We start from the raw sequence: 14,471 nt of genomic DNA on the forward strand, positions 1-14,471 counted from the left end.
CCAGCTTTACGTGATATAGAAATTAAACCAACAAGATAAATACTTTTAAAAAAATCAGACAAGCTTTACGTGATATAGAAATTAAACCAACAAGATAAATACTTTCAAAAAAATAAGCCAGCTTTACGTGATATAGAAATTAAACCAACAAGATAAATACTTTCAAAAAAATAAGCCAGCTTTACGTGATATAGAAATTAAACCAACAAGATAAATACTTTTTGAGAACCCCCCTTTTGTGAGTTTCAAGGTTAAGTTGCCACTATTTAATTTACAACCCTCGTATGTTCTTAACTTAGCATTGTTTAGACTAAAAATTGCTTTTTAAAAATTGTCAGTTCCTATTTTTTGACATATACGAGTATTTTTGAAAGAATTGATGCTCATTTTTTAATCTTAATCAAGTTTCAAATTATTTCCTCATTGCAAAAAATAACATAAAATTCACAAATTGTCCTCCCTTTCATCAATTATACATATGCTCTTAACACATGGTTGTTTGGAATAAACGAATCCTACTTTTAAAACTTTTGATTACTCATTTCTTGAGACATATGGGTATTTTTGGAAAAAATTAATTCTCACTTTGTAATCTGAAACAAGTTTCAAATGAATTCCGCATTGAAAATATAATAAAGAATTCGCAATTTATCCTTTATTATGTTAACTATTATGCTCTTTACGTAGAATGGTTTGGACTAAAGAAATGCTTCTTAAAGATTTTGAATATTTATTTCTTCGCATCTATGTGCACTTTTGAAACATTTGACGCTTGTATTGTAATCTGAAACAAATTTCAAAGGAATTTTTCATTGGAGAAAGTTACAAAAAATTCGGAAAATATCCTCCATTATTGTAATTATATATATGCTCTTAACTTAGAATTGTTTGAACTGAAAATTGCTTCCTAAAAATTTGGGGTGCATATTTTTTCGCATCTATGGGTATTTTTGAAAAAAGTTGATGCTCCCTTTTTAATTTGAAAAAAGTTTTAAAACGAATTCCTCATCACAAAACGATTAAAAAAATTTCAAAATGTCCTCGATTTTTTTAACTTTATATATGCACTTTACGTAGCATGATTTGGACTAAACAAATGCTTCTTAAAAATTTTGGGAATTTATTTCCCCATGTATGAATTATACTCATGTATGGGTATATTCGAAACATTAGATACTTTCTTGAGCTTTTGTGGATGTACCTAAAGGGCCTGTACTTTATAAGTAACTTTATCCGGAATTTGTTACAGTGTGCATAAAAATCCGATCATCAGATCAAAAATTATTCCTGGTGTCAATTTTTTTTAGTATGTGCACTGTGATAATCAGGAAAAATATATTTTAGATTTTAAATACAGTCTCTGGCCAAATTATTAGACGCACTATAAGATTTTGGTTTGCACTCTTTTACGATCGTGTATCAATTGGTTAACATTGTAATGCAATACATTAAAAATAAATATAAATAGGAAGGACGTAAAAATTCTCCTGTATAAAAACCCATTACATGTATGTTTAAATTTAAAAGTATTGAATATGAGCTCGTGCAAAACGTGTAATTATTAAAAACCTACAGTGCGTCTAATAATTTGATCTAATTATTACAATATAATAATATAATACCTGATATAATAAATATTCTATATTTATGTAATAAATTGTCTAATTTATCCAATCGTCGAATTTATATTATATATTGTCCAATTTATCCAACCATCGAATTTATATTGTATATCTCCTAATTTAACCAAATGATACACTAAAGTAAACAAGTTCAAACCGGTTTCAGTCACGTAAAAGCAATCAAGCTGTATAGAATCCCCTGATAATTAAGATTTTACATAGAATCATATAGTGCGTCTAATAATTTTGCCAGGGACTGGTGAGTATTAGAAATATAATTAATATTAAAAAATATATTCTTATTTTTTCGGATATACTGTTTTGTATATTCTCATCTTCTACGATAATAATACGATAGATCATGTTGTTTATCGTTCTTATTTTCAGGTATTTCAATTCCCCGAAGATCATTTGACGGATCACCTTTGCCTAGTCCACGTGTAGTGAGTTTGGTGATGCATCATGATGTGAGTGAGCATGATTATGGTATATGCAATATGGTTGCTGCTTGGGGACAGATGTTAGATCACGATTTGACCAGAGCTGCTCCTTCTCTAGGTAAGATACACCATCAACCCAGTTTAGACGATATAAATAAATATCGATTTTTTTTTTCCTTCGCCATGGCCGGCCTTGGCAAGGAAGAGATTCGTTTTTAATACACGAGTGCACTGTTTTTTTTCTCCATTCACTTATGAAAGGTCAATAATTTTCTTATGTATCCCAGAAATAATTTTAATGAGGGTAAAATGCGTCTTTTTTTCCTTTAAACTGAGATGTTCTTTCTCAACTACAATGAAGATTAATATTTTGAGAAAATAAATAAACGAAATTTTTGGAAGAGAAATGTTAGTATTTTTTTTTTTTTTTTTTGCAAAAATTTCTTATTTATTTGTTGAAGAGACTTCAAATTGGAAATTTTTACTTTCGATGTAAATTCATAAATGGATAGGTAAATGGATAAATTTATAAATGTAACTTTATAAATGGATAGGTAAATGGATAAATTTATAAATGCAAATTTATAAATGGATAGGTAAATGTATAAATTTATAAATATAAATTTATAAATAGATAGGTAAATGGATAAATTTACAAATGTAAATTTATAAATGGATAAATTTAAAAATGTAAATTTATAAATGGATAGATAATTGTATAAATTTATAAACATAAATTTATAAATTGATAGGTAAATGGATAAATTTAAAAATGTAAATTTATAAATGGATAGGTGTATGGATAAATTTATAAATGTAATTTTATAAATGGATAAATTTATAAATCGATATATAGACGTTCAAAGTCTCATTTTAAATTTTTTTCCGTATGTTTTTACATAGTCTTCGAGATTTTATTTTTAACTTACCGTTTGTTTCTTCTATAATTTTAGTTCATTAGTGGTTAATCGTAGCTTTGAGTTTATGAACGTCAACCATCTTTTTGAAATGTATTTAAGTGAATATATTTTAAGTAGTTTTTATGACTTTCACGTCAACTTGTTTACTTTATAGTTATTTTCTTATGTTCATTTTTAATTCATAAATTTAAAACCGTTTTTACTATGAGCCTCAAAACTCTTATAACAATTTCTAGATTATTAAAATTTATACGGAATTTTATGAGGTTATTTACTTTATTAATTTTTAAGTATGAATTCAAAAACGTTCCTTTGTAATTTTTTTAATTCCATAGTTTAGTCAAAAAGTATGAATGCATGAGCCTTTAAAATATAGGCATGGCATCAAGGTTTTATTACACAATGAATAGGCATGCGGAATTAACAATCTTTTTGTTCTTTTTTGTGTAATTTTTTGAGAAAGTTGGAAGTTTATTTATAGGGTTTAAGGGCTAATTAGTACATATTTTGTAAACCTAATTGAATGATGAATCACAAGTTTAAAGCATCTAATAAAAAACAGAAACTTGTTGAAATTAATTTTGTTCTTTTCAAAATAATTTTTAAAAATAAAAGTAAAAAGTTTGAGATTGCATGAAAAAATCTAAAATTCTGCGTATTTATTAGCATTTGAAAAAAGCGTTTCAGAACTCTAAAGTATTTATTATCATTAGAAAAAGTTCTGTAACTTTCCAAATTTTCGTAATATTAGATAAGAAATACTCCAAATCCAAAGTTTTATTGGCGTCAAAAAAAAGTTCTGTAACTTTTCAAATTTTCGTACCATTAGATAAGAAAATCTCCAAATCCAAAATATTTATTATCGTTTTAGAAAAACTCCTGTAACTTTAAAAAAAAATTTTTAAGATTAAATTAGAAAATCTCCAAATCTAAAGTATTTCTAACCGTTAGAAAAGTCCAGTAACTTTTCAAATTCTTGTACAATTAGATAAGAAAATCTCCGAATCCAAAGTATTTATTATCATTAGAAAAAGTTCTGCAACTTTTCAAATTCTCGTAACATTAGAAATAAAAATCTCAAAATCCGAAGTATTTACTGTCGTTAGGAAAAAGTCCTACAGATTTTTAAACTCTCGTATTATTGGATTAGAAAATCTTAAATCCAACGTATTTATTACCGTTTGAAAGAGTCCTGCAACTCATCAAAAGCTCGTAGAATAAGAAAATCTCCAAAATTTATGTATTTTTAATGCTAAAACTGTAATTTTACTCGCGAAAAATGTAACAATTTTATAAAACTTCGCAGAGACATAAAAGAATCTATAAATAATCAAAATTAATTTTATTTTAAAAATAAAGCATAAAATATTAGTTTTCGCAATTCGAAAGGTGAAATATTAATCAGAAAAAGTTGGAGTATTTCTTTTAATGGACTTTAAAACATTAATAATAATTCCTATAGAAATCAAATTCAAAGCTATTAAAAACAACTGAAATAATTTTATTGTTTTGGTTACACACACATTGCATATCACGAAATTAAATCAAATGTTACTTAGAAACAATTGAATTATTTTCATTGTTTATTTTACACATGCATTTATATAATTTATTCCTACCACGGTGTGTATTACATCATTCCTTTTTTCCGAATAATAGAAAACCAAAACCTTGAACACTGACCGCAAAACATAATAACAACTTAAATCCTCATTTACAGAAATCTTGACCGAAATATTCACACCATTCGGACGTGCGAAGATGTTAAAAAAATGAGCCATAATGACCATTCATCCAACGAGACAGCATTGTTCAAATCGTAAGAAAACCTCAAAAATGTAATTAAAAAAAATAGAAGATGTTAGATTGTATCAGTTTTCACATCAGGTTCCGTTTTACTACTTTTTGCTAATTTTCACTCTCGCCATTTTTCTAAGTAGGTTGTGCGACTCGGGTAAGAAAAATATATAATAATAAATGAAATGAAGACTTTATCCGTACATGATCTTTTTTAATAGTTCTAAAGAGATGTTCCAATTTCTAATTTCGAACGACTTCTTAAAAGATCAAACCCGGAAAATGAGAGTTAAAATGAGGTAAGTGCAAAAAAAAATGTTACAAATTACGTTCACGTGTGAAGATAAACGGCGCCCATGATCTAACGCTTTAAAATGCCGTTTATTTTCGTGATTTTTATCGTTCCTAAATTGAAAAAACTCAATAAATGAGAAGTTCTAGAACTAGAATTAGCCATATAAACAAGGAAATAACTTAGAAAACGTAGACGACAACAAGCTCTTTAGGCAAATTCTTTTTAATTGGAAAAATCTCTTTCATTTTACTTTTTTATAACTTGGTTTACATAATTATTAAGTTGATGCATTACAGAGGCAAAAAAATATTAAGTTGTTATTTTTCTATAATTTGCCTACTTTTTCAAGTTAAAAGTAATTAGTCGCTCTGATTAGTATTATTATTATAGCTAATTCATTTATTCATTCACAATAATTAAATTTTTAGTGATATTCTTAAAAGTGTGTGGGACATTAAAAAAAAAATTTTCGGGAAAAAAAACGTTATCCCTTATTATTATTGTAATTTTATAACCATCTTTGAGCAGCCGACCCAATTTTTTATGTTTGCAGCAACCAAAGTTCAAATCCGTTACTTTGTAATTTTGAACCCTATCCAGAAGAAACGGGAACTCCTGGATAAAGTATTGGGATAAATTTGACTTCATAGAAAACTTTTTGAATTAACCCTTTTTTGCGCTACATGGAGAATAAAACCACGAAAACCTCCATGGTTAGACTGACGACAAGGGGACTCTAATCCATGATCCGTCTACCACTGAGGTCAGCACTTTTGCCAGTGCAAGCCAAATGTGGAACTCATATCTACCAATGGGATTCGAACCCAGCCCACCTCATTGGAAGGCGAACGCTCTATCCCCTGAGCCATCACGGCTCCATTATTATTATTGTTATTTTATTTTATAACCGTAGTGGAATAGCCGTCACAATTTTTGAGTTTACGACTTCTGGTGTTAAACTCCGTAGCCTTCTAATTTTGAACCCAATCCAGAAGACAAGGAAACTCCTGGATCAAGTATTGGGTGAAACTTGCCATCGTGGGGGACTTTTTGATGGAACTAACCTGCATTTGCGTTTCATGGTGAGGAAGACCACGAGAATCTTCCACGGTTAGTCTGATGACAAGGGGCCTTTATTCATGATCCGTCTACTGCTGAGGATATTTCACATCAGCAATGTGGTGAGTGCAAACTGGATGCGAAATTCATATCGACCAACCATCCCTGTGATTTGAACTCTGTTCACTTCATTGAAAGGCGAACGCTCAATCCCTTGAGCCATCGCGGCTCGGGCTCTATTATTGTTATTATTAGTAATAAATATTGGTTAAGATAGCCCGATTAGTAAGACGCTGGGCTCACGTTCGCGAGGTCGTGAGTTCAAATTCTGCTAGTCGAGGAATTCCTTATATTAAATATTGACTGGTGCTCGTTAAATCTGTCGGGGTCAAAAATTCCTCCAAGTTCCTATAACAAATCAATACCTCTGGGGTTACTGAATTAGAGATTGATCAAAAGTGATATCTGGTTCAAGTCAGAATTACGATCTGTGGACGAATGAATGGGTCCTCCCAGTGAAACAGGCTGTGACGTGTGTGTGACTGAAATCGTGTTCTTGACCACAGATGACGCCACTGAAAAACAAGAGACGCAGCCGTCTGTCTCAAATTTGCTTGGTTTCTTATAGCAGGCTTGCTGGTATTGGCAAGTGGCATAAGGAAAAACAACATTATTATTATACCAATATGTAATATTATAATAATCAAACAATAGTTTAAAAGTTTTTCCATTTAAATTTAATGATAAGAGAGAATTATGTTTAGTTCCAAGAAAAAAATAGATTAAATTTCTTACTCATCGTTTAAAGAAAGATATGTTAAGTTTCTATCTGATTAAGAACGCGAAATGAGATAAAATTGGAAATTATCAATAATGAACTAAACTCAGAAATTTTCAATTTTTTTCCCTCGTGGTCATTTTTAATTTTTGTTGCAGTAAGCAATTTTTTTCAAACATTATCTACAAATTCAATTTATTTAAATAAGCAAAACAATCATTTTTAATATTGAACATTATATTTACAATTACTTCACAAAATATTGTTGCCTTTTTTTTCATAAAACTCTAATTTCTAATATTTTTAATTTATCTTTTTATTAAGAGTCTCATGAAGTATATCTTTATAAAAATCTTATAAAAGAGATGTGTACTTTTTTTTGCATATTTATTGTATGGTATAGCATCTATTTATTTCAGATGCTAGCAGCAGAAGCATTGAATGTTGTAAGACTGCTGTGGATAAAAGGCATTACAACTGTTATCCTGTTGATATCCCCCAAGACGATCCCTTCTACAAATATTTTGAAAGAAGGTGCATGAATTTTGCAAGATCTTTGGCTGGTCTACAGCCTGGATGCAGACTTGGTAAGTACCAGCCTATGCAATGTGCGAACATTTTAATCTACACTGCAAAAAATTTGGTGTAAAATAGTTTATACTATTTTTTGGGTTCAGATAAACTAAAAAAAATGATACTGTGCACGAAGATGCGTTTTTCATTTATTTTTTTACTGTTATAGTTTGTTTTTATTTATTTTTAGTGTGCTTATTAACGAACAACACACATTTTCATGCACTTCTGAATCAATTTAAGAGCTTAACAAGTACATTTTTTGTAATATATTCACACTAATTTTTTCAAGCAATTGTTATTTTGTCATAGTTGATAAAATTTTTGATCTTGAGATAAACTAAAAAGTTTTTACAGTGCAAGTAGTCGCACTTCACTGTTATAACTTATTTTACCTTCGTATTTCTAGTTTTTCAACAACTTATATTTTTACGTGTGTTTGAATCCATTTAATAGTTTCATTGCAAAAGCATTTCCTTTTTTAGAAAAAATAAGTACAATTTTGGTAGCATATACGCATTAATTCTTTAAAACAATTATTATTTTGTCAATTTTATATTATTTTTTGCACGATATTGTTACCGTTTGGTACTTAATATTAGGGCTACCAACTTCCTTTACCGATAGCTAAGTTCATGTTTTAATGTACTATTCTTCGTTTTGTAAATTTTATTTAAAATCTTTTTCTTTTCATACCACTACATATATGTGATTCAGAAGTTGGTATGAAACGCCACTTTTTTCAGCTCTCACGTGGTTTTCAGCTCTCACGTTTTAAAATAATGAAAAATTATCAAAAATTATGAATGTTTTAGTTTTTAGTTGCTAAGCGATAAAATATTTTGCAAAAAACATGGTAGTTGGCAACTCTGCTTACAACTCATAAATGCGATTAAATAATTTTTTTCAATTAAAAATTAATTAATTCAATTAATTAATTTAATTAAGTACGAATTAATTAAATACGAATTAATTAATTTAATTAAATACGAATCAATTAAATATATTGAATTAATAAAAATTTATAAGAATTATTAAATTAATTGAACTTTTTAAAAAATATATATTTCATCCTATTTATCAGATTACTTTCTTCTGAGCTTCATAATTTTGAGAAAAAATCCCATTTTCTGTCGTAATTTAAAACTCGATTTTCAAGAGGAAGTTCATTTAAAAAAAATTCTAAATAACGAAACTTTTATTCTCAATGCGTGAATCTTACCTAATAATTAACACCTATTTCATTTTTCTTATGCCCCGGTTACCCTAAAATGCGTTTTTTGATAGTGAATTTAAAAAATAAAACAGTTACAAAAGTATTTTCAAATATGCTACGAATATATTTCGGAATACCAAACTGTTAATATTTTGCAAAAAATTTATTCATTTGACTAAATAACAATTGTTTTTGAGAACTTTAATGCAAATATATTACTAAAAATGTGCTTTTCACAGAAATGAAATGAAGCTATTAAATTGTTTCTAATGCGTTTGAAATTATTTTTGTCAATAAATAAGAACACAAGAGATTTATAAATATATAAAAGTAATTATAAAACTTAGAAGTAAATAAAAACTGTGACTACGTGCACTGTAAAAAATCTTAGTTTATCTCTAGACCGAAAATGGCAGTTACTACTTTACTCCAAATTTTTTACATGGTACACTAACAAATTTTATTTACCCAATTTAATAGCTGTCCAAAATTTTCATAAAGTCTCTAACGAAAATGCCATTACTTTTTCTTGTAATATATTTCTTCATGACAAATGATACGCCATACATCATTTAAGCATCCACTTTCATAAGTTCTTAATGCTTCATAAAATGTTATGTTATAAATTCTTAAACAATAGGATTTTTGTCTTAAGCGTTTAGTACAAATACAGCATATAAAACGCCCTTTTTTTATCAAGATTTATGATGAATGATAGCTTACGAATATCTTAGAATAATTTTATAAAAAATATACATCTCATTTTCAGTACTTATTTAAAATGTGCAAATTAAGAACGCAAAATCCTAAACTGAACCTTGCATATCTAAATTTCGTTCAAAAACGAAACTGGTTCAACATTAGTTAGTAGTTCATTAATCATTAGCTAGTGTTCAACATTAGTTATAAACATTAGCTAATTTTTTTCTTTTTCTTTTTTTTTTAGTTTCTCTAAAAGTAACTAATTAAAGGAGCTAAAATTTTAAATACCTAAATTTTCAAATTTGCAATAATATCCCAGCCAGTTCTTTGTATCTCATAAAGATTATAATTTTTATGAATGAGTTTTGCATACGACGCCATCTAGCGAGAAAAAATAGCAACATTAATTTAGATGTTTTATAAAAATAAATGATTTATCATAATAAACACCACTATAATCAATTCCAGATTTAAAAAATGAAGTAGGAAAAATTTGATATTTTATTTATATGTATCTCGGACGTTTAATAAGGATTAGTATTATTTACAGTAAAAAGTCTTTAGAGTACATTAAAATCTTAAGTTAATCTCAATTTCATAAAAGTTAATAAAACTTATCTAATTTTCAAAGTACAAAGTCTCTACATAATGTACAGTGCGCAAGAGAATAAACGCAGCACTATGAATAATTTTCGATCAAAGGATTGGATTTTCACGCACTAGGACTCAATCTTAATGGTCACCTCAAATATGCTAATTATTTATTGCAGACGAAGTTACGGAAAAAAATACAAAAACATACTTTCTCTGAATAAACATACTTTTTTGTCTACGGATTTGTATGACTAACAAAGAAAATACTAGGTGTAGCCGCAAATATGATCCCAATAGTTTGGTTAGGAAAGCGGTCTGAACTTTGGACTAATATTTTTGATTGACTTATGATTTTGAATTTTTGGGCTAATATACAAGAGACTGATATTTTTGTTGTACATGAAAATCGAACTATGTAGAGTATTAAATGAACTTTGTATTAAAGAATTAATAATTATTTTTGATTCATATGTTAAATTCAAATTATTCACAATAACGTCTGCAGCGTAAAAATAATAAATTTTTTTACATAAATAAAACTATGTATAGCGTCAACTATATTGTACAAAATATACATACACTTAAAAAATATCTTAAGTACAGTCATGATTCTATAATACAAAATTATATATCTTTTACTCTGCGTAGCTGTCAAATTATGTATTTTAATAACTGCATTGAACAAAAGCGCATACTATCTACTATACATTAAAATCAGATTTTGTATACTAATGACTATATTCAATATATTAATCAAAATGACTTGTAATCAAGATTGCATGCAATCATAATTACTTGCAATCATACATTTTGATTACTTGTAGTCATAATTATCCGTAAGCGTTTTTGTTGTGATTAATTGTAATCACAATTACTAGTAATCATGATTACAGTTGTGATCAAAATTTTTATTACAAGTAATTGATTACTGTAATCAACTATTGTAATCACGATTACAGCTGTAATCAAAACTTTTGAAGGTTTTAATCGCGATTACATGTAGAAGATTACTTTAATCGATTATTGTAATCATGACTACAGCTGTAATCAAAGTTGTAATCACGATTACAAGTAATTGATTACTTTAATCGATTGTTGTAATCCCGACTACAGCTGTAATCAAAGTTTTAATCACGATTACAAGCAATTGATTACTGCAATTGTTTGTTGTAATCATGATTACAGCTGTAATCAAAATTATGTTATTTTGTAATCATGATTACGAGTAATTGATTACTGTAATCGAAAAATGTAATCGATTACATTTTTGCCCAACTCTGCTATATTTTACAAGGACTTTGTGCAAGGATATTGTACAAGGACATTTTTTATTCTTTATAAAAATTAAAATTGCTAATTCGATTAGTTGTTTAATTTTTTTTATTATTATTTTCAGGTCCAAGGTGGCAAATAAATGCTGTATCAGCCAATATTGATGGAAACTTTATTTATGGAAGTAATGAAGAAACAGCTTCCCGATTGAGAGAATTTAAAGGAGGTAATTCATTAACATTTTGACCATAAATGTGCAAATTTAAAAATAATATACATAAAAAAATTAACCAGAATATTAATTAAATTTGATTTTTTGTTATTTACTATCCATTTTTTCTAAAAATATTCACGATTTTTCTGTATCTGAAGATTTTCCCAAAATAACATTTTTCTAAAATTTAAACCACCATAATGTTTTGTAGGGAAGTGTCGATTCCTAAATACAGTATGATTTTAAATATTTTTAACTTTTACGAGTCAGAAAAATTCGAGCAAAATTTTATACAAAAAGAGTCATGAAGTTTATCATTATATTGCTCAAAATTCTTTTGTGTGTCATTTATTTTATTTGTATTTTAAGTTATCCATTTAGTTTTATTTTAATAGATAATTTAATTTGCTTTTAAGTAATTTGTATTTTTGTAATACTTATTTAAATATAACTCTATATGTTCTTTATAATATCATTTATATGATGTAATTGTATTAGTTATATATTTCTCGATTAAATAAAAAATAAGACTTTAAACTTTTGTTTTTATTTTATCCCCAAATAAATGAAAAAATTGTTGATTAACCATATCCTGTATTTCTTTTTCTATACCATTTAAAAATCTTGCAAATATTTCCCTACGAATTTTTATTTGCAATGTTTTCACAGCAATATTATATTACAGAATAATAAGCCTAAAGAACACCAGAACGCTAACAAAATCAAAAATAATTACTTAAATTAATTTTACTTAAAGTTTTGATGCAAACATGAAAAATTCAGAAAACTTTCTTTGTTTTTAATGAAACTGTTACCTGGGAGAAGGGCTCCAAGCGAATATTTAGTCAAATTAAAGAACTTACTATCTTCACTTATTTGAGGGTACAAATTTCGTTCAATAGCAACACATAAGTCACGCTACTGATTAGAAAATCTGAATTAAAATATAAAGGCTATGTATAAAAGGATAACCTAGTCATCTCCAAGAAATGAACACAGAATACGTGTTTCACTAACAAAATCACAATTGTTCCATTGAATTAAAAATAAACTATTTTTATTGAATAAAAAAAACTGTATTGTTTAAAACTATTAAAAATGATGAAGAACTCCCAAAATATACTGGGATTTTTATTCGAGTTAATTTTGTCAAATATATGAAAACTTGCGCTCTGTCTAAAATCAAGTAATTTGGAGACAAAAAGGATTGTTAAATATAAAACACAACAATTGTTCAGTCACTAGAAATGCTAGTTTTATTTTTGAGATTGTTTTATAAATAATTAATTATTTACATCTTTAATAAGCCTCATAGCTTGCTTTCTACGTGTCTATAACATGTAAATATTGTCTAACATTTTAGGTCGTCTAAAAACTACTCCATTGTACAGAAATCTTGGATTAAAAGATTTATTGCCAATGAAGACAGTTGATCCTGATCTCGGATGTATTGCCAGACCACGAAACATGTATTGTTTTGATGCAGGTAATAATTAAAGCTAACTTATCCTTAAATAATTCTATTATGTTAAATATCTAATTTTTTAACATATCTCATCTTCGATCATTTTTAAATTATTTACAAAGGGAAAAGGACAAGCACTGAAATAAAAGTGGTTCAGAATAAATAAAATATCATCCCTTCAGTTGAAAACTTAAAAAGGAGGTTAATTTCACTCATAATTTTAATAGCAAAAACTTTTTTATTGTGTTTAACAAGTTTTAGGAGAGTTTGAATCTAAAAAATGGAAAAACTTTAATTTATAAAATATTTATTTTCAACGAAATGCTTTGAAGAAAATTTTTAAATGACCAAAATTTAATTTCAAACTCTAATTTCTCTAAAAGTATTGATCTTTTAAGACTTTTAATGCTGATGGTGTTATTTACACATTTATTTTCATTGAAAGCGCTGAATATACAATCCGTATACCATATGTTTTCCAATTATTAAATTCTGTTCGAAAACTTCTTACTTAGACTTCAAGTCATAGCAGGAGTCCTTAAAGAAATGGCGGTAAATTCTTTCGGTCGTAATTGCCCTTTTTGCAATTGTCTGATGAAACAAAAAAAAACACAAAAACCTCTCGTTGTTAGCCATAGGACAATAAGACTCTGACTTGTTATGTATTAGTTTCTAGAGTATTTTTTAGAAATACTTTAGGAACAGCAGGTTAGAAGGAAAAATATACTTATCAATGAAAGCATGAATAAATATTGAATTTTTTTACCTGCTTTACTTAATATACAAAACTAACTTAAAATAATGTAATCATTGCACAGAACCCCATTTATTTAGCATTTTTTCCTCAAACAATAAATTTTAATTATTTAAGAACTAAAACAAAAACCCTTGGATAGTTCTACTCAAGTAAATTAAATAACTCTTGTATTACAGGTGACAACCGTGTAAATGAACAGCTCCAATTGGCTGTGATGCATATCATTATGATGCGTGAACACAACAGGTTGGCAGAAGGTTTGGCTCACATCAACCCTCATTGGGACGACGAGACCCTCTATCAAGAGGCCAGACACATCCTCAGTGCTGAAATACAACAAGTCACTTATAATGAATTCCTTCCAATGGTCATTGGACATCAAACAATGAAGAAATATGACCTTGTCCCTCTGAAAAAGGTTTTAACAATCATCCATTATATATTTTATATATTTTATTTTGCTATATTTTATTTTGAGAGTTTTTATTTCTGAAACCAAATCATACTCAATTATATTTCTTAGCTAACTCAAATGATATTTCCTACACTGAGAGAAAAACTACCGGAATATGGTTGTATCTTTAACTCTATGGGAACACCAAAAATCTCGGAAATTTTAATCGAAGTGCTTTGGTAATGATTTTTGAAGAACTAACAATAAGATATTGTTTTCTACTGTGTGATGAAATTTGAAAAATGTGATAAAATTTGGTAATCTTATCCTGATACCTTAGAGCACGGCATAAAAACCATTTATATGGTTAAAT

The 14,471-nt window shown here is 27.6% G+C and overlaps 1 protein-coding gene across 1 annotated transcript in view; it reads left to right on the plus strand.

Annotated features, from left to right (window-relative positions):
• LOC107442591 (chorion peroxidase-like) overlaps window positions 1-14,471 on the plus strand; it is a 114,188-nt gene that overhangs the window by 84,503 nt on the left and 15,214 nt on the right. The window contains exons 6-10 of the mRNA XM_071181788.1: window positions 2,010-2,180; window positions 7,331-7,498; window positions 11,393-11,494; window positions 12,846-12,968; window positions 13,881-14,122. Of these exons, the coding sequence (XP_071037889.1) occupies window positions 2,010-2,180; window positions 7,331-7,498; window positions 11,393-11,494; window positions 12,846-12,968; window positions 13,881-14,122 (806 nt within the window). The remainder of the gene's footprint in view (window positions 1-2,009; window positions 2,181-7,330; window positions 7,499-11,392; window positions 11,495-12,845; window positions 12,969-13,880; window positions 14,123-14,471) is intronic.

The sequence above is a fragment of the Parasteatoda tepidariorum genome, chromosome 6 (assembly GCF_043381705.1).
Source record: "Parasteatoda tepidariorum isolate YZ-2023 chromosome 6, CAS_Ptep_4.0, whole genome shotgun sequence".
Taxonomy (NCBI): Eukaryota; Metazoa; Arthropoda; class Arachnida; order Araneae; family Theridiidae; genus Parasteatoda; species Parasteatoda tepidariorum.